The sequence below is a fragment of the Quercus lobata genome, chromosome 5 (assembly GCF_001633185.2).
Source record: "Quercus lobata isolate SW786 chromosome 5, ValleyOak3.0 Primary Assembly, whole genome shotgun sequence".
Lineage (NCBI taxonomy): Eukaryota > Viridiplantae > Streptophyta > Magnoliopsida > Fagales > Fagaceae > Quercus > Quercus lobata.
Window position 1 is genome coordinate 69391994 of NC_044908.1, and position 20998 is coordinate 69412991.

The 20998-nt window shown below is 37.3% G+C and overlaps 1 protein-coding gene and 1 long non-coding RNA gene across 3 annotated transcripts; both read right to left on the reverse strand.

Moving 5' to 3' along the window:
* Window positions 1-1053: 1053 nt before the first annotated feature.
* On the reverse strand, window positions 1054-8036 carry LOC115989490. 2 transcript variants are annotated; one of them, XR_004091962.1, is made up of 2 exons: window positions 1306-1448; window positions 1054-1219 (listed from the first exon to the last, which is right to left on the reverse strand). XR_004091962.1 is itself a non-coding variant. In XM_031113181.1 (2 exons), exons 1-2 carry the CDS (start codon window positions 7493-7495, stop codon window positions 1213-1215), a joined length of 321 nt encoding a protein of 106 aa, XP_030969041.1. In that variant the 5' UTR covers window positions 7496-8036; the 3' UTR covers window positions 1054-1212. The 2 variants fall into 2 exon arrangements, 1 of the variants encoding a protein (XP_030969041.1); XM_031113181.1 differs by lacking the exon at window positions 1306-1448 and adding an exon at window positions 7182-8036.
* Window positions 8037-12418: 4382 nt separating this feature from the next.
* Window positions 12419-16685, reverse strand: LOC115989745. The gene is made up of 3 exons (XR_004092083.1): window positions 15325-16685; window positions 14969-15091; window positions 12419-12435 (listed from the first exon to the last, which is right to left on the reverse strand). It is a non-coding gene; the product is annotated as an uncharacterized LOC115989745 (long non-coding RNA).
* Between the last annotated feature and the right edge of the window lie 4313 nt (window positions 16686-20998).

Here is a 20998-nt window from a genome sequence, read left to right on the forward strand (position 1 = left end):
TGTTGAAACAAGCAAGATTGAACAATACACCAGACCCCCCAGCACAATCATTGGACTAAAATGCCCTGCAATGGTTGAGAATCATAATTGAACATATGGTGATAACAAACTTCCGTTGGAAAGTGAGTTTGGAGACTCAAATATATGAATTAGAGTTCAACAATCAACATTTTTTCTGACCAATAAAGGTATAATATATGTTAAAAATGTTAATTGCATCAATTGGTTTTCTGTTGTCCTGGAACAAGATGAATTGATAAATTAACCAAAATTGGTCATTCAACAATGCAAAAATTATTAAAAATAAAATAAAAACGAAAAATAGCAGTTAAACATGTTTATTTATAAGAATTTTCCTTACATTATGAAAAACCTTCATTAGAACATTAGTGGTAGCCTACTCACACTATACCGGGATGTCAAAGTTGTAAACAGGGCAGTTTTCACATCAAAAACTTGAGCCTCCAAACAAAGACCTACTTCTAAGTTCTATCCAAATGACTTCTAGCAGATACAGGGCACAATCATCCTCCATTTATATCAAGTAGCATTGAAGAAAGTATTTAGTAAAACCTCGAATCCAGTAAAATTCATTTGCATCCCCTAGTTTAGGAAACAAATGCACTAGTATTTGAAGAAAGCAAACCATTCAAAAATTTTAAGGTGTAAGCTACAAACTCATTTATAAAAATTCGATGGCCGAAAAGTTGTTTCTTATATACAATTAGTACTTAATTTATCAAGTTAAATATTAGCAGTGAAATTTGAAAACTCCTAGTATCAATGCAGTCATGAGCCCCTAAGGATGCTTAATAACTACCACAACAATTAATACACACCACAGTATTTCCACCAAGCATCTAGGCATAATAAGAGCTACTCAGGACTTGAGACACAACCAATAAACAATATTCCTCTACAAAAAACTTTTCCATATGAGATATGCAACACAGTATTAAGTGCACAAGTTTCATAACACATTGACAAAATGATAAAACAACTAAATATTCTAGATGACAAACAATCCAACTTCTGTTATACACGGGTAGAAATGATCAAGTTTGACTGATTAACACAACAAATTTAACAGTATGTATTACGTTTGAAAGATTCAGTAGATACAATCACCTTTTATCGTTCTTGCTTTATTTATTTTTATTTTTTAACTCATCTACTGCTTTCCCTAATAGGCTAGGAACCTCTGATGGACTTTCATTTCCTGACAAAAACAAAGACCAGCATGTGTTAGAAAATGATTCCCAGTAAAAAAATTGATTAAAATAAATACATAATGCATTAACTTACACTTTAACAATACCCTAGACTGGTCTTCCAGATAGTTATGCAACCTAAAATGATGACACTAATAGTTTCATTTATTTTATTTATTACAGAACAAACGTTTAACAGTTGTGGCGCGGGTGCTCTCGGGCTCTAGGGCACGTAGAAGCAATGAGGTTCTTGCACCTTGCAAGAAGTGGAGTGACCTCCCCCGAGTGAGGTCATGCTAAGTTTCTGTCTTATCTTTTAGTAGTATAGGCCTAGGAGTTTGGGATCCTGGTAATGTGGGGGTGTGAAGGAAGGAGTGACTGAAGTGGGGGGCCATGGTAGAAGAACTGGAAGAGCTTTGGAGAAAGCTGTCCTTCACAGACAAGGAAGATGAGGGCATTGCTTTAGGAAATAGCAGCACCAGAGGGGCCAAGGAACAGGGAAGGTTGTGTGCAATCCTAAAAATACTTTCCCACAGAAGCATTAGTGTGGAAGCTCTAAGGAAAAATCTAAGAATGTTATGGAAGCCGAGTAAAGGGGTCAACTTAAGTGAGCTCAAAGACGACCTTTTCCTTGTGGAGTTCGGGGATGAAAGTGACAAGAGAGCGATGGATATGTCACGCTGGAGCAATGAGAAACAGCTCGTTCTTATCCAAGAGTTTGAGGGGGATTTAACGGTGAGAGAGATGGAGCTGAAATGGTCCCCGTTTTGGGTCTAGATTTTTAACCTGCCTTTGAGGTGCAGAACCAAGGAAACGGCTTGGGCAATTGGGTCTAAACTGGGGTCTGTGATGGAGGTGGACGTCACCAATTCGAGAGTCCAATGGAGTAAATACCTTTGATTCAGGGTTAGAATTGATATCACCAAAAAACTTGTGCGCAGAAAAAAGGTCACCATAGAAGGCGAGGAGAGCAGATGGATACAATTCAAATATGTACGACTCCCCAGTTTTTGTTACAGGTGTGGTCTACTCAATCACGCAATAAGAGACTGTCTGGAGTCGATGGATACAAATTGCCAAAGTGATGAGGAACAATTGCAGTATGAGGCGTGGTTGAGGGGTGAGCCAAGTAGGAGGGGTGGAATGGAGATCGAGAAACAGAGTAAGAGCAATGGCCTAGTTAAAGGGAAGGTATCAACTGGTGGTGAATTGGAAAAGAGGGCGGAGATGACCAAGAGCCTTGAAACTCCATGTGAGAGCAGTAGGGCTTACATGTTGAAGCTGACAACTAGGGAAGATGCAACAAGAGCATCAGAGAAGGCAACCCATGAGCTATCCTGTCAACATGTGAATGCCTTGCATGAAAAAGGAAAGGGCAACGAGGGTAGTGGAAAGTAGGTCTCGAGAAGAAAGCCCAAACAAGTGCAAGCGCCTCAGACTTATCCACTAACAATGGGGAAAAGACATCACGAACTAGGAGCAGACACCCACACCATAAAAAGAGCCCAAATTTAAATTTGCTTTAGCGCCAAATTCAACAAAAGGCGAGGAGACCCAACAAGCAAGGAATCTGATATGGGCCTGATGGCCATGTGCTACGATCCAACTAATGGCTGGGTCACATCCAAACTTGGCCCAAAGAGTGGGCATTGGAAACGAAAGGCCAGGGAAGTGAAATTGAATAAGCCCAAGGGAGAGACAAGCCTAAAAAACCAAAAACGTGAGGGCCCAATTCCTTTACAAGAATTAGACCCAAACGTACCTGACCAGAAACGAAGAAAGAGCCAGAAACAGTGTTGGAATCCTAGGGTGTGAGGAACAAAAGAGAGACGTAGAACAAAGGGATGGCGGAGTTGCAGTGGCTGCGAAGCAGCACCACCGAGCCTCATGAGCATCCTCACCTGGAACTGTCGGGGTCTCGAGTCCTCATTGGCAGTTCGAACTCTCACCGATGCAGTGAAAGAAAAGGACCCGCTGCTGGTTTTTCTATCAAAAACGAAGGTCGGCGCAGGTAGAATAACGGGTATCCAACACAAAATTAACTTCACACAGGGGATTGTAGTTCAGAGTGACGGAAGAAGTGGGTGTCTTGCTCTGATTTGGAGGGAAGGCATTAAGGTAAGTTTTAAGAGTTGTTCGCATTCGCACATCGACGTGGTGATCCAAGATGGGTCGATGCAAAATCCACGGAGGACCACCGGTTTTTATGGCCATCCTGACGCGAGTAAGAGGCATACCTCGAGTCAACTTTTAGAGGCTCTGAAAGATCAATGTACAATGCCGTGGGTAGTCTTTGGTGACTTCAACGAGATCACGCATCAACATGAGAAACTCGGGTGGATGGAAAGGGAGATAAAACAAATGGAGGGTTTTAGGGAATGCCTGAATAGGTGCGGCCTCTTCGATTTAGGATTTTTTGGGCAACGCTTCACTTGGTGCAATAGGCGGCTGGGGGAACAATGGACTTTGCTCAGACTAGACCGAATGGTGGCGAATTCAAGCTGGTCGGAGCTCTTACCGAAAGGTAGAGTGTACCACAGGTCCATGTCTAGCTCTGATCACTGCCTTCTTACACTAATTTTAAAGAATGGACACCCAAGGAAATCGGTTAGAAAACGATTTCAATTTGAGGCAATGTGGGTAAGAGAGGATGGATGCAAGGATGTGGTGGAATTGGAAGGTCTTCGGGAATGTGAGTAGATCCCTGAAACAAAAACAAGACAGACTTCAGCAACTCGAAGCTCTTAATAGTATGAGAAGGCAAAGGAAATTCAAGAGCTAAGAAAAGATATCAATGAAATGCTGACCAGAAAAGAGATTATGTGGAATCAAAGGTCCAGAGCATCATGGATTAAATGGGGGGATCGCAATACAAAGTTTTTCCATACCACGGCAAGCCAAAGAAGACAGAGAAATAGAATAGGCGGCTTAAGAATGCAGATGGAGTATGATAGGAAAATCAATAAAATATTGAAAGCACCACCCTAGACTATTTTGAGATGATCTTCAAGTCAGCTCACCCATCTAATTTCGATGCAAGTCTATGCGCCATAAATCAAAGGGTATCCCAGGATATGAATGAGAAGCTGTTAGCGGAATTCAAGGCAGAGGAGGTAAGGCATACTCTCAAACAGATGCAACCCACAAAAGCCCCGAGGCTAGATAGTATGTTCCCTATCTTTTGCCAACAATATTGGGAAATTGTAAGTCCTGAAGTGATAAAATGTGTTTTAGATACGCTCAATTCTGGTGTGATGCCCTATGGAATAAACGAAACATATATTTGCCTCATCCCTAAGGTGAAATCCCCGCAAAAAATTACAAAGTATCGACCCATTAGCCTATGCAACATTATTTACAAGTTAATTTCCAAAGTACTTGCTAATAGGCATAAAGGTATACTTGCAGAGGTTATTGATGAGTCCCAAAGTGCTTTTGTACCGGGTAGGCTTATCTCAGACAATGTATTGGTGGCGTTTGAAATGATGCATAGTATAGACCATAGGAGGAAGGAGAAAGAAGCTATCATGGTGATACTCGATATGAGCAAAGCCTACGATAGGGTCAAATGGGCGTATTTGGAGGCTATGATGGGGAGGATGGGCTTTAATGAAAGATGGATCTCTCTTATTATGATGTGTGTGTGCACTGTGGAGTATTCAATTTTAATTAATGGAGAAGTAAAAGGAAAAATCATTCCGACCAAAGGGTTGAGACAGGGGGACCCCATTTCCCCTTATCTTTTCTTGTTATGTGTTGAGGGGTTGTCTGCCATGCTCAAGAAAGAAGAGAGGGAAGGCCACTTGAAGGGTGTTGCTGTGAGTAGAGAAGCCCCACAAATTTCCCACCTATTTTTTGTGGATAACAGCGTAGTTTTTTGTAGAGCCTCAGTGTAGGAATGCGATAGGGTAATAAAAGTTTTGGAGGATTATGAAGGTGAATCGGGGCAGAAGTTAAACAAAGGAAAAACCTCCCTCTTTTTTAGCAAAAACACTCCAAGGGAGATACAAGAATATGTGCAGCAAAAATTTGGGGCCCAAATAATTTAACACCATGAGAAGTACCTAGGTCTGCCCCCATTAATTGGGAAGGGGAAAAGGAAAGCGTTCAACTTAATAAAAGACCAAATGGGAAGGCATATAGCTAGTTGGAAGGGCAAGATGTTGTCAAACGCAGGCAGGGAGATTCTTATCAAGGTCATGGCCCAAGCTACACCCACATATACAATGAGTTGTTTCAAGCTTCTGGACTCACTTTGCAATGAGCTAAACTCCATGATAAGCAACTTTTGATGGGGGTAGAAAGATAGGGAGAGGAAAATGGCTTGGATTTTGTGGAAAAAACTTTGCACATCGAAGGATAGGGGTAGCATGGGCTTTAGGGATTTGAAAGCTTTTAACGTGGCACTCCTAGCTAAGCAAGGGTGGCGAATCCTGAAAAATCAAAACTCCCAAGTCCATAGAGTCTTTAAGGCAAAATATTTTGCAAAGTGCTCGTTTTTGGAAGCCAAGATGGGTAGAAGACCCTCCTATGCTTGGAGGAGCTTTATGGCAGCAAGGGTGATTGTCGAGAGAGGATCTAGGTGGGTATTTGGAAAGATCGTTGGCTTCCAACCCCGGATTCATTCAGAGTAGTAAGCCCGAAACCCCCTCAGGCTGAATCTGAACCAGTGACAGACCTCATTGACAAGGATAGGGGATGCTAGGATGCTACCAAAATAAGGAGTATTTTCGTACCCCATGAAGCCCAAGTCATCCTAGCCTTCCCCATAAGTCCTGGGCTACCTAGGGATTCTCTTATCTGGGCATGGACACCAAGGGGTAAATTTACTGTCAATAGCACCTATAAGGTGGCCCAAACTCTACTGAGAGAAGCTCACCACAACTCAGAATGGGGGGAATGCTCAAACATAGCTGGCATGCGAAACCTATGGAAACAGATATGGAGTTTGAATTGCCCAAACAATGTTTATGTGGAGAGCATGTTCAAATATACTCCTAACTAAGTATCAACTACAAGCTAGGGGTATAGGAAGGGATGACAAATGTGACCTGTGTGGAGGCTGTGAAACGTTTGGACACATTTTGTGGGAGTGCAAAATGGCAGGGGTAGTATGGGGAAACACAAGGCTGAAGTTGCCGAGCTTGGAGGTCACGCCAAGAGACTTTGTTGATATTTGTGGGAAATCATGAGTAGGCGGCCTGAGATTGATTGGGAGCTGTTTACAGTTACGGCATGGAGTCTATGGAATAACAGAAACTTGGTACACCATGGAGGGAAGAGCAAAAGCTCGGAGCTGATAGTTAGAGAGGTGGCTGCATACATGACAGAGGTTAGACAAACAAAAGAGGCCCAGACCAGACCTACACATCCAATCAGGCAGATATGGACTCCCCCCAAAAGGGGATTCTATAAAATTAACATTGATGAGGCGATGTTTCAGGAGATGGGATGCTGTGGTGTGGGAGTCATCATTAGAAATGAAGATGGTCAGCTAATGAGTGCAATGAGTAAAAGATTTGATCTACCCCTGAAAGCACTGAAAGTGGAAGCAAAAGCTGTTGAGGAGGGTATCACTCTAGCAAGGGAACTAAGCTTAAAAAATATCATTGTGGAAAGCGATGCTCAAGTAGTTGTAAATTCCCTATCAGAGAGTGGCCTGTTGCCGAGCTCCATCCTTACGGTGATTGAAGGAACAAGAATGAGTCTCCGTGGTTTTGATTCATGGGAAATCAACCACATTTGCAGAGCCAAAAATTCTACAGCACATCTCATGGCAAAACATGCCAAGTTTGTATCTGATTATAATGTTTGGGTGGAAGACACCCCACCTGCTATTGAGAAGCAAATTCTGTATGATGTATCCCTTATGAATGACATTTCAGTTTAATGAAAGTTAGCTTATCTAGTTTATCAAAAAAAAAAAAAAAAAAGCTAATAAAAGCAAATTCATTAAACTGTGTCATTTACCTCTTTCTCTTATTCGTTTTCTTCTTTTTCTGCTCCACGGGATCAATCACATTATGACCATCAAGCAGAAGAAGACTCCCAACACAAGTTGTTGTCCCAAATTTCCTAAGCGAATCGGGCAAATTCTGAATCTTAATTGATTCGCCCCTATTCTTCTGTATTTCATACCAAACAAGTTTCGTATGCTTCAAATGGCACATCTCCAATAAAAAACATTTCTTTTCATTCTCGTAAAACATTAAAGGTTTGCAATACGAGAAAGACCTAAAACGGGTCCATTTTATAAATCCGAGTCCAAGAACTTGCTTCCCCATATTCTTTCATCAACCAAACATCGTTATATTCATTTGTTAACTCAATAAAACAGAGTTGTACTTTCAACACTTCCAAACCTGTCTCCAAATCAATTTTTTGTTGAACCGGTGTTTTAAAGACCCGGAATTTCTCGGTGGCAAGATCAAAAGCAACAAGGCACACTAGAAGTTTTAAGCCCTTGTCGAAGTGATTCTCGGAGGGGAAATGGATAGAGACAAAATAACGAGGCACAGCACTGTAACTTCTGCAAGCTTTGTAGGTTTTACCGAAGATGAGGGTGCGATCTCTGTTAGTCTCGATGGAGCGGTGGAGATGCAACTTGATGAAAGCTGGATGCTTGGTTAGGTCGTACCATGACTTCAAAATGCAGAGGAAGCGTAAGAGAGACTTCACTGGTAATCGGGATAATATCTCGGTGATTATCTTTACCGGAAGATGCGACATCATGGAGGTGACAATGGTGATAGTGAGCTCTGAGGTTAAGGATTGCTATTTCCAGATTTTAATTTCTTTCCTTTCAAACAGCTACAGTCTGACTGTGTGAGTGTCTACGATTGGACAATGTGAAATGTTTTTCTTTTACTCTTTTCGGTTTTATGGGTTTTACAAGCACCCAAGCCTAAAGGCCTTTTTTAGTTTAGGAAATAGTGCTCTATGTCAACACATTTAAAAAGCCCATTTGCTTTGTGTTAGAGACCATTCCTGGTGATGATTTGACAAAGTAAACTACATTTATATTTGGGTTTTGCAAGCACTAAGCTCATAACTGATGACTGCAATTAGGGTTAAGCACAGGTTAGGTCAAGTTGGGTTTGGGCTCAACCCACAACCAACCCAACAGGATTAGGTGGAGCAAAAATAAACTCGTTGTTGACTGCCACTAACCCTTGGTTGAGTTGGTTTCAACTCGAGTGGATGACAGTCGATTTCAAGTGAAATCGATGAAGCAACAATGCTGAGCTTAAGGTTGTCCAGACTCGACCGGAGCCCGACAACCCGACCAAACCGCCTGATGCTGACCCGATTTCGACCTGAACCGAAAGTCCAATCGGTCTACGACGGGTTTCCATTCTCAAAAACCGACACAGGCGGGTTGAGTGACGGGTTTGCATCTCCAAAACTTGAGCAACGCAAACCCGACCGCAGCTACAAAAATATCCGACCAAATCCTGTAAAAACAAGCCAGATCCGGTGAGATTTCGACCAGATCTAGCTAGATCTCGACCAAATCCAGCTGAATCTGGTGGGATTTAGCTAGATTTGGCCAAATTCCAGCAATTTCTAGCAAAAACAAATGCAGATTTCATAAAAAAAAAATCCAGTTTCCGACAAGATTTTTCCAGTTTCCGGCAATATTTTCCAGTTTTCAGCAAGATTTTCCAGTTTCTAGCGAAAATTCCAGATTCCAGCGACACTTTCTTTCTAGATTTCAATGCCTTTTTAAATTCCAGCAACCAACCCGGCCCAACTGACGCTAACCATCACTCGAAACCGAACCAATCGATTTTTCCGGCGGTCAGTTTCAGGTTCCTCCGCCCCTCCACCCGACGCCGACGGGTCAAGTCCAGGTTGGGTCCAAAACCGACCCAGCCCGACCCGTGGACAGCCCTAGTTGAGCGTATCACCTAATATTGATGAGATTTAGACGAATCTTGACAATATCTCACCAGATCTCAACAAATCTAAGGCTGAGAGAGAGGGAGGACAAGGATTAGGAGATGAGAGTTTTTTATGAGTTTTTTGTCATGTTTCAAAACCCAAAACCGCCACTCAATCCACACCCTTCAGTTTCTGATACCAGAGACCTGCTATTGACTGCTAGTAGCTTCGATTACATTAATTTCTGTTTGAATGACGCTGGGTCAAGTGGTTCCATAGGGTTTTCTTTTTTTCTTTTTTCTTTTTATTTTTTATTTTTAACACCGAAAAAGGGATCACAAATAGAATATTCTTTCTTTTTTCTCCTATGCTTGTTCAGTATTCTATGTGACTAATGTTGTGCATCACTTCTGAAGAATTAGATGACTCATATAGTGGGTGATTAATAAAAAAATGCGTAAAATTTACACAAGTTTGTCTAAATATAACTCGTGCTAGTCAGTGTATAGTTGTATAAATTTACATTAATACTATTCATTTTGTATTTAGTTTTTATTCTTTCTTTACGTAATTTAAAAACGTAGAAAGAGAGTGAATGATGATTGTTATGTGTAAGAAAGAGAAGCAATTTTAAAAATAAAGAAAAATAATATTTTAATAAAATATAATGTAAAATAGAAACTCTGATATGAGGTATTTTGAAAAATGAGTATATAAAATAGAAAAAGTAAATTCTTATGTTAAAATAAACATGATTTTTTATAGGAATTAATGCGAATACTTTTACAACATGGAATTCATGTATATGATATCTCATCAAATGCAACAAATACGGGAGATCTTCGCCATAATTGAGTAATATACCTTCTATATAGTGTAGTGTAAGAACTACTTTTATGTACACACACACACACACACACACATATATATATATATATATATATGAATATTGGACAAGTAAAGACCCTTGTAGTTTAATTGATACTTTTTGGTGTTTTTAACAAAACGTTCATAGTTGGAATTTCTCTTCCTCATTGTAATTATTGAATTACTAACACCTTAATGATAAATTAAGAATGCACCATAGATACCAATACTAAAGCTGATTCCAATGTACAAAATAGGTAGACTGTTAAGTCCAAGGTATCTGCTAGAATAAAAAACAAATTTGTGCATACTATCAAATATAGATGCAAAAATGTTTTATACTCGAGCACAAATGACAATGCTGGCAATAATCACAAGGAAGGAACAAGTTGATTTTTCTAATTCTTCATTCCACCAAGAAAAAAATGCATCCACAAACACAGAAAAGAATGCTGACGTGGGCTACAATACTGAACAGAGCAACACAAATGACAACACAGACGCATGCCAAAAAGAACCAAATAATTCTTTTGGCTCTTCCATCCTCGAATAGAAACACACATCCACAAATCATATACCAATGCTAATGAAGCCAAGAATAAAAGTGGGAATGTTGTTCAAAGTAATAGAAGTGACAATGAAAATGCAGGCCAAAAAAAACCAGTTGAATCCCAAGAAGAGAAAGTGGTATCCTCAAACATTCATAGGGGTAGTAATGCTAGCTAGCAAGATCTAGTTGATTCATTTAACCCTCAAGAAGAGAAAGACACTTGTAGAGATTTACTCTTTCTCCCACTTACTGTGTCACTAACTTGAAAATTTGACAATGGGGCAACTACAACTTGTATTGCGTCTGGATGGCAATGTAACCAAAATTGTATCTTTGCTAAAAAGTAATATTATTCAGTTTTAAGCACCGTTTGCATAGAAATTAAACATTCACACTTCTAGTCATATTATTCAATAATCTAGTCCATTTAGCCCCTTGAAACATACTAAATTGTTTCGTACCAATTGTTTTTTCCGTACAGGAAAACGATTCCTTTAAATTGATTCAAGGTGTCTATTATTTCTATAATGAGGTGACAAGTGTAATTAATTTGAGAGTTACTAACTTACTATTCTTATATGTAATTATGTTTATGTGTGTGTGGATATATGTATATATAACTTCAAAACGTTACACCAATGTTAACCAATACCAAAACTAACATTACCAAAATATTTTGTTTCTCAAACCAAATCCAAATGGGCCTCCAATGCAGTATTCAAAATAACTTTGCTTTCAATACAGTATGGTGGCTTGGCAAGTGGAGAAAAAATTCTTATCATCATACCATATAATGATTTAATGTTACGATCAAACAAGTCTTTTAAAACTAAGGAACACTTCATGAACTTAAGAAATGAAGGTGAGAGGAGAAATCCAACAATAAAGACTAAAATCATAAATTACATAACATTTGTGACTGTCAATGGATAATTCTAGACAGGGCACATTCATGAAAACAAATTCAAGTGGGAGTGACTTTAACACTAACAACAGTAAACACCGTAGTCCAATGTTGAGTTTCAGAAAAACTAGCTGCAGCTATTTCCATTTCAAAAGGAAGTTGAAATCACAATTTCCAAACATCTAGAATATGTGAAACCAATGTGTTGTTGAAATAAGCGACATTGAACAATACACCAACCTATAAACCCCCCAGCACAATCATTGGACTACAAGGCCCTGCAATAGTTGAGAATCATAATTGAACATATGGTCATTACAAACTCCCATTAGAAAGCAAGTTTGGACACTCAAATATATGAATTAGAGTTCAACAATCAACATTTTGTATGACCAAAAAAAGTATAGTATATGTTAAAAATGTTAATTGCATCAATTGGTTTTCTGTTGTCCTAGAACAAGATGAATAGATAAATTAACCAAAACTGGTCATCCAACAAGGCAAGCATTATTAAAAATAAAACAAAAAGGAAAATTAGCAGTTAGACATGTTTTTTATAAGAAGTTTCCTTACATTGTGAATAACCTTCATTAGAACATTAGTGGTAGCCTATTCACACTGTACTAGGATGTCAAAGTTGTAAACAGGGCAGTTTTCACATCAAAAACTTGAGCCTCCACCCAAAGACCTTCTTCTAAGTAGTAAGTTCTATCCAAATGACTTCTAGTAGTACAAGGCACATTCATCCTCCATTTATATCAAGCAGCATTGAAATCAATTTTGAACCATTCTGAAGAAGGGGAAGTTATAAGAGTTGCAAAAGCATGTAAGCTATAACTACACTACATGATTAAAGTCAAATTCGATGACAGAGAACTACAAACCCCACAAAGAAACTAAGACTGAAGAGACTTGAAGATACATGCCATGCTACTGGCAAACAACAGATAGCCTTTCTCATTCCTCCACCAGAACACTCTAGCAAGTTCTTTATAAAACCAAAAGTCGTATCCAGCATGCTGTAAAGAAATGAGGGGATATTAGCATAAAAAAGAAACAACAGCAAAAAAAAAAAAAAAAAATTGAAAATAATCAATATCCACCCATTGAAACATAAGAGCTATGCTGCAACAAGAAGGTATTTCAACAAATAAAAGGAAAAATAGAACCAAAGACATTAATAGCTCCTCTTACTTTCTTACCCTTAAAAATTTATGAAACTTGGACACATCCTATATTCCTATCATTATTTGCAAGGGGTACTCATGTGCATAAAGAAAATATATAATCAGAAGGTCATTAAAGAACAAAGCATATATACAAGCCAATAACCCCCAATGACAAATACATACAAAAAATTCACTAAAGAAACTTGATGCATTGAGTTTAAAGTACCAGAAACGCCATGTTACATTCTCTTCAATAAATTCCCTCAATAAGATATATTTAAAAAGGATTGACATAAGTTTTCCATAACTTTATGGTTTCACTAACAATTTACTAAATATATTTTTGGTTATTTTGTATGACATGTCACTATATATTATTGTCATTCTATTACTCTTAAAATTTATAAATATTGCTCAATTTGACTACTTAGAGACTAAAAAAATCAATGAAATCACCTACCACTTCTGTACTTATAAGAGGTGCCACTTGCCAAAAAGGCGATTGGTGTTGGCCTAAGGCACCACCTTGAACAGATAATTGCAATTCTTAAAAAGTGCTCAAGCTTCCCAAACATTTAAAATGAAAAAAATAAAAAGTTCATGAATCATTCTTCAAAAATTCTTCCACCAACATAGAATGAACTGAAGCTCCCAAGTCATCCCATTCAGGAACAACTAGAACCTTAAATGTTAGAGGCAAAAAACAAGGAATCCAACATGATCTACCATCTTATAGAAACCCATAATGCAATGATTGATTCCATTACATACTTAACCTTAAGAGGCCAATCTAACACAATCAACCAGACGCAAACGAAGTATCTATGAATATGATTGAAGGGGGAAAAGTTTTTTGCAGACTTCCTTGTAGAATAATTAATCCAACCTCACAAGGAAAAAAAAAGTTACAAATAGCCAAGGAAGAAACTTCTTGTATCCATCTCATAACTTTTCCTTTGAATTATTGATCTATATGTTACTCAAATATGTCACAACTTTCTGTAAAGAAACTCTAAATCTCATTGATCTAGCAACTTCTCCCCCAACGAACTAAAAAATAGCCCCTCCTGATCAATGACATGATCTAAAAAAAGTCTAATCTACGCAAGAATGTTGTATTTAAAAATTTTTCCTATCTTCTAGTACTTCTTAAGCAGCTCACAACCTCTCTTCTAGTACTTCTTAAGCAGCTCACAAGGCCACATCTCCACTAGAAATGTCAATAACTGAAATAATAAAAATATATATAAACCACCACCTTATCACAACACAGATCCGATGACATACTATTTCTAAGTTGAGGTAGATCTACATGAAGGTCATTCTTATCCCTAGAACCACCCCTCAATTATATGAACAAATAACTTCCTACCTAATGCATAAGGAAATAACCAAACCTCTTTTCGATGATGAAAAGCTGCTAATTAGTCTACACTAAATTTGCATAGGTCTGTAAAGTAAGATTAGCTAAGACAATAATGCAACTTTGATTATTCAAATTCCAATTAAAAAATTCAAAATATGATCATTTTTGTAAGTACTAGAAAATGATCACATTGAACAATTAGTCAATATCGATAAGCCATAATTCCCCTTAAACATTGATGCCTCAACTAGAAATACATTAGGCAATATCTACTCATATAGATTAGCTTCCACCTTTCATTGTGCAGCATTATACATATTATCACGTGTACACTTGAGAGAACCCTTTTGATATGGCTAGACATTTATAAGTTGAAAACTACAATACATAGACGTTCATTAAGTTAAGAGAACCTTACCTATCAAAAAAAAATTAAGTTAAGAGAACCTCGAATCCAGTAAAATTCATTCACATCCCCTAAAATAGGAAACAAATACACAAGAATTTGAAGAAAGCAAACCATTCAGAAATCTCAAGGCATAAGTTACAAACTCATTTATAAAAAGATGGCTGAAAACTTGTTTCCTAAATACAATCAGTACTTTCTGAATTTATCAAGCTAAATATTAGCACTGCAATTTGGAAACTCCTAGTATCAATGCAATCATGAGCCCCTAAGGATGCTTAATAGCTACCACAACAATTAATATACACCATAGTATTGCCACTAAGCATCTAGGCATAATAAGAACTACTCAAGACTTGAGAAACAACTGATAAACAATATTCCTCCACAAAAAAATTTGTCATATTAGACATGCAACACACTAATAAGCGTACAAGTTTCATAACACGTTTACAAAATGAGAAAACAGCTAAATATTGTAGAAGATACAAACAATCCAACTTCTGTTATATAAGGGTAAAAATGATCAAGTTTGTCTAATCAACACAACAAATTGACAAATTGAATAGTATTTATTACTTTTGAAAGATTCAAGTAGATTTTTCAATTACCTTTTATCCTTCTTGCTTTTCATTTTCATCTACTGCTTTCCCTAACAGGTTAGGATTAGGAACCTCTGATGGGCTTTCATTCTTGGCAAAAACAAAGACCAGCATGTGTTAGAAAATGAATTCCTGTAAAAATAATTGATTAAAATGAATACCTCATGTACACAGAATGTGTAAAACAAAATTCCCCAAAAGATTACATAATGCATCCGCATCATTCACAACACAACTTAACTTACACTTCAACAATACCCACGACTGGTCATCAAGATAGTTATGCAACCAAAAATGATGATGCCAATACTAACACCAACAATTAAGTTAACAAAAAAAATTTCATTGAACTCTTAACATTTTACCTCTTTCTCTTGTTCTTCTGCTCTGCCAGATCAATCACATTATCACCATCAAGCAGAAGAAGACTCCCAACACAAGTTGCTGTCCTAAACCAATTGGGCAAATTCTGAATCTTAACCCTCTCGCACCTTTTCTTCTCTATTTCATACCAAACAAGTTTTGTTTGGTTATACTGGCGCATCTCCAATAAAACTTTCTTCTCATTCTCTGAAAACATTAAAGGTTTGCAATATTTGAAAGTCCAAGGCACCGAACCTCGCTCAATTTTATAAATCCAAGTCCAACCCATATTCTTTCATCAACCAAACATCATTATAGTCATGCTCTATTTCAGCCTCCATATCAGGACTTACAATAAAACAGAGTTGTCCTTTCAACACTTCCAAACGTGTCCCCAACTCAACTTCTTGTTGAATCGGTGTTTTAAAGACCCGGAATTTCTCGGTGGCAAGATCAAAAGCAAGAAGGCACTCTGCACCCAGCGGAGAATCCGTATCATATGGAGTATCCTCAGCTATTAACCAATGCAACGCTCCATTCAACCACACCGAATTAGAAGATATTGTGCATTCCTTTTTTGGCCATTGATCTTCAATCTTTCTCCAAGAATGCGACCTAAGACTATATACCTTCACTTCAAAATTCTTTAAAGGCTGACCTCTGTTACAAAAAGCTATAACCCTCAACACCTTATAGTCGTCATTACACAGGTCGTACCCAAATGCTATTTCGCTATATTTAGAATACTTGAAACTAGAAAATTTCGATATTGGTTCCGTTGGTAATATCCTATACTTTCAGATCAATGGATTCCAAATCGCAATTTCATGTATCCAGTGATGAATGCAAACCAAGCCGTGGCAATAGTCTAAAATGTGAACTAGCTTACCTCGACAGTATAGTGGCTGATAAAGTTTGAAGGCGTTGTCGAAGTGATTCTCGGTTGGGAAATGGACGGAGAAGAAATAACGAGGCACACCATTAGTGACTTTCTCGAGGATGAGGGTGCGATCTCTGTTAGTCTCGATGGAGCGGTGGAGATGCAACTTGATGAAATCTAGATGCTTGATTAGGGCTTACCATGACTTGGAAATGCAGAGGAAGCGTAAGAGACACTTCACTGGTAATCGGGAGAGTATCTCGGTGATTATCTCTATCGGAAGATGCGACATCATGGAGGTGACAATGGTGATGGTGAGCTCCGGGGTTAGGGATTGCTATTTCCAGATTTCAATTTCTTTCCTTTCAAACAGCTACAGTCTGACTGTGTGAGTGTCTGCGATCAGACACTGTGAAACGTCCTCCTTTTTTCTCTTTTCGGTTTTATGGGTTTTACAAGCACTAAGGCCTAAAGGCGAGGTAATGTGCAAAACAGCAATGCAAAAGAATTGTATATAGTTAGTTAGGCAGGGTCTGTTTGGTTGGGAGGATGAAAAAGTGGGAGGATAGAAAATTGTGGGAGGATGGAAAAGTGGAAGGATAGAAAAGATTTAGTTTTCTCTCATTTGTGTTTGGTTGGAAGGGTGGAAAAGTGGAGAGATAGAAAACTTTTTTGTTTAGTTGAGATAAAAAATGAGAGGATGAAAAATGAAGTTGATATAAATTTACCATTATATCCTTACTAAATATATAAACAAAAAGTAACACATTTATTATTAAAAAAAAAATTGTATGGACACTTTAATTTTTTTATTTATTTATAAAATAAGCAAATGCTAAAAGGATATTTAAAAAAAATAAAAATAAAAATAAAAACAGATAAAAACAAACAAAAAGAACCAACATCTACTGTGCAAAATTTTATCCAAAAAAAAAAAACCAAAACCAACGTGAACGTACCGTGCAAACTTGAAGAGATTTTATCCAGGCCAAAAAAAAAAAAAAAAAAAACGACGGAAAGACAAAAAGTTGGCATGGGATAGAGAAGGGCAATTTTGTCCAATACACTCTTCCTCCTTTTCTCTCCCATTTTCTCTCCATTTTGGAGAGATTGAATTGTGGTGGGCCCAGAGAGAAAATAGCTGGGCCCCACCACTTTTCTCTTCTCCCCCCCCCCTTTCATCCAAACACCATTCCCACCCATTTTCTCTCCTATTTTCCACTCTTTTTTTTCCATCCTCTCTAAAATCCACCCATCCAAACATAGTGTAAAGGAAAGTAGCATCTCAAGTTTTAGAATCTCGAGATCCATATTAGAAAAAGCCCACATAGATCTTGAGTCTTTAAAACTCGAGTTTCATGCGAAAAAAATTTCACCTATAGTGGCGTTTTTAAGCCTTTCAGTGACGTTTTAAAACCCTATAGCGGCGTTTTCCTGGAAAATTTTTTTTCTAAAGTACAAATTTATGGAGTCCTATAGTGGCGTTTTTAAGCCCTATAGTGACGTTTTATATACCTATAGCGGCGTTTTTTATTCAATTTATGGAAATCAAGTCTTTAAAACTCGATTTTTAGCTTAATTTTTTTCCGCTTTTAACTAATTCACTTACAAATCGAGACTTAAAAACTTAATTTTTATCTTAGAACTCGAGTTTTAGAAACTCAAGATGCTAGTTTTCAACATTGTTTTGAAACATGTCAATTAACTAAATTTTTTAATATTTATTGTTATTTAGAAAAAAAATTCGCCTAAAGGCCTTTTTAGTTTAGGAAATAGTGCTCTATGTCAGCACATTTTAAAAGCCCATTTGCTTTGTGTCCGAGACCATTCTTGGTGATGAGCTGACATAGTAGACTACATTTATATTTGGGTTTTGCAAGCACTAAGCCCATAACTGATCACTGCAATTAGGGTTACGCACGGGTCTGGTTGAGTTGGATTTGAGCTCAACCCAAAACAGACCCAACTTGATTAGGTGGAGCAAAAATAAACCCGTTGTTGACCGCCACTAACCATTGGTCGAGTTGGTTTTGACTCAAGTGGTCAATGGTCGGTTTCAGGTGAAATCGATGAAGCAGCAATGGTGAGCTTGTCGCCTAATATTGATGAGATTTAGATGAATCTTAACAAGATCTCACCAGATCTCAAAGGATCTGGTCTAGATCTCAATGGATCTAAGGCTAAGAGAGAGAGAGAGAGGACGAAGGTTAGGGGAAGAGAGTTTTTGATGAGTTTTTTGTCGGGTTTCAAAACCCAAAACCGCCACTCAATCCACACCCTTCAATTTCTGATACTGGAGACCTGCTGTTGATTGCTAGCAACTTGGATTGCATTAATTTCAGTTCGAATGATGCTGGGTCGAGTGGTTCCATCGGTTTTTTTTTTTTTTTTAACACCAAAAAGGGGCTTACAAATATAATATTCTTTCTTTTTTCTCCTATGCTAGTTTTGTATTCTATGTGATTGATGTTGTGCATCACTTTTGAAGAATTAGATTACTCACATAGTGGGTGATTAATAAAAAATGTGTAAAATTTATACAATTTTGTCTAAATATAACTCATGGTAGTTAGTGTATAGTTGTGTAGATTTACACTAATACTATTCATTTTGTATTTAATTTTTTATTCTTTCTTTACGAATTTTTAAAACGTAGAAAAAGAGTGAATGATGATTGTTATGTATAAGAAAAAGAAACAATTTTAAAAATAAAGAAAAATGATATTTTAATAAAATATAATGAAAATAGATAATTTGATATGAAGTGTTTTTAAAAGTGAGTATATAAAATAGAAAAAGTAAGTTCTAATGTTAAAATAAACATGATTTTTTATATGAATTAATACAAATACTTTTACAGCGTGAAATTCATGTATATGATATATCATCAAATGCAACAAATATGGGAGATCTTCACCATAGTTGAGTAATATACCTTATATATTGTGAAGTGTAAGAACCATATATATATATATATATATATATATGAATATTGGACAAGTAAAGAGCCTTGTAGTTTAATTAATACTTTTTGGTGTTTTTAACAAAAATGTTCATAGTGTGAATTTCTCTTCCTCATTGTAATTATTGAATTACTAACACCTTAATTATCAATTAAGAATGCACCATAGACACTAATACTAAAGTTGATTCCAATGTGCAAAATAGGTAGACTGTTAAGTCCAAGGAATCTGCTAGAATAGAAAACAAATTTGTGCATACTATCTGTAGAGTCACAATTTTGGAGCCCAAGCCCAAATTATATGGAGTCTTGGTTTAATGAGCCCAATACAATGAATTTGTAGAGAAATGGGTTGGAAACTTGGACCTTAGCGAATCAGACGATCAACCAACAGGTCTGGATGATAAAGAAAGAAAGATGACACAGATTTACTAGGAATAGACGTCCTCGGATAAAATCTGAGGAGACTCCTTCTTCATCTATATTCTTTGTCCTCTCCCTTTTACCAGTCCTTCCCCCCTATTTTATACTATCTTCCTCCCATTTTCACCGTCCACGTGTAGATTTAGGTTGATAGTGATGATACTTGTCCTATCAACCCCTCCCCAAAGTCGTTGAGAGTGGTTGTAAAGGCTGAAAAGCAGGGTTCAGTTTAGTTGCAAAGCACTTAATGCAATAATAACAGCTTTTTCTTAGATATTTTCAGGCCTTCCTTTGTCCTTTTCTTTCCTAATACTTATCCTCTTCCATGAAATGGTTCGGGGTATCACTCTCAATGACAGACCATCCCCTTTTCCTCGGCCTTGCCTGGCCGAGGAGGAGTTCTTCGTTGTGCTGGGCCCTTGGCCTAACACATACATTGATATGGGCTCTCTGGTTTGTCACCCCCACACTATCAATATAGATGCAAAAATGTTTTATACTCGAGCACAAATGACAATGCTGACAATAATCATAAGCAAGGAACAAGTTGATTTTTCTAATTCTTCATTCCACCAAGAAAAAAATGCATCCACAAACTCAGATAAGAATGCTGACGTGGGCTACAATACTGAACAGAGCAACACAAATGAAAACACAGACGCATGCCAAAAAGAACCAAATAATTCTTCTAACTCTTCCATCCTTGAATAGAAACACACACCCATAAATCAGATACCGATGCTGATGAAGCCAAGAATAAAAGTGAGAATGTTGTTCAAAGTAATAGAAGTGACAATGAAAATGCAAGCCAAAAAGAACCAGTTGAATCCCAAGAAGAGAAAGTGGTATCCTCAAACATTAATAGGGATGACAATGCTAGATAGAAAGATCCAGTTGATTCATTTAACCCTCAAGAAGAGAAAGAGACTTGTAGAGATTTTGCTCTCTCCCACTCATTGTATCACTAACTTGGAAATTTGACAATGGGGAGGCTACAACTTGTATTGTGTCTCTGGGTGGCAATGTAACCAAAATTGTATCTTTACTAGAATGTAATATTATTCAGTTTTAAGCATTGTTTGCATTGAAATTAAACATGCACACTTCCAGTTATATTATTCAATAATCTAGTACATTTAGCCCCTTGAAACATACTGATTTTTTTTCGTACCAATTGTTTTTTCCCTACACCATAGGAAAATGATTCTTTTAAATTGATTCAAGGTATCTATTATTTCTATTAACGAGGTGATACAATGTAATTAATTTGAGAGTTAATAACTTACTAATATGTAATTATGTTTATGTGTGTGTGGATATATGTATATATAACTTCAAAACGTTACACCAATGTTAACCAATACCAAAATATTTTGTTTCTCAAACCAAATCCAACTGGGTCTCCAATACA

Bases quoted from the DNA above. Each gene is read 5' to 3' on its own strand.
- LOC115989490 (XM_031113181.1), bottom strand. From the start codon at position 7,495: ATGGGGAAGCAAGTTCTTGGACTCGGATTTATAAAATGGACCCGTTTT.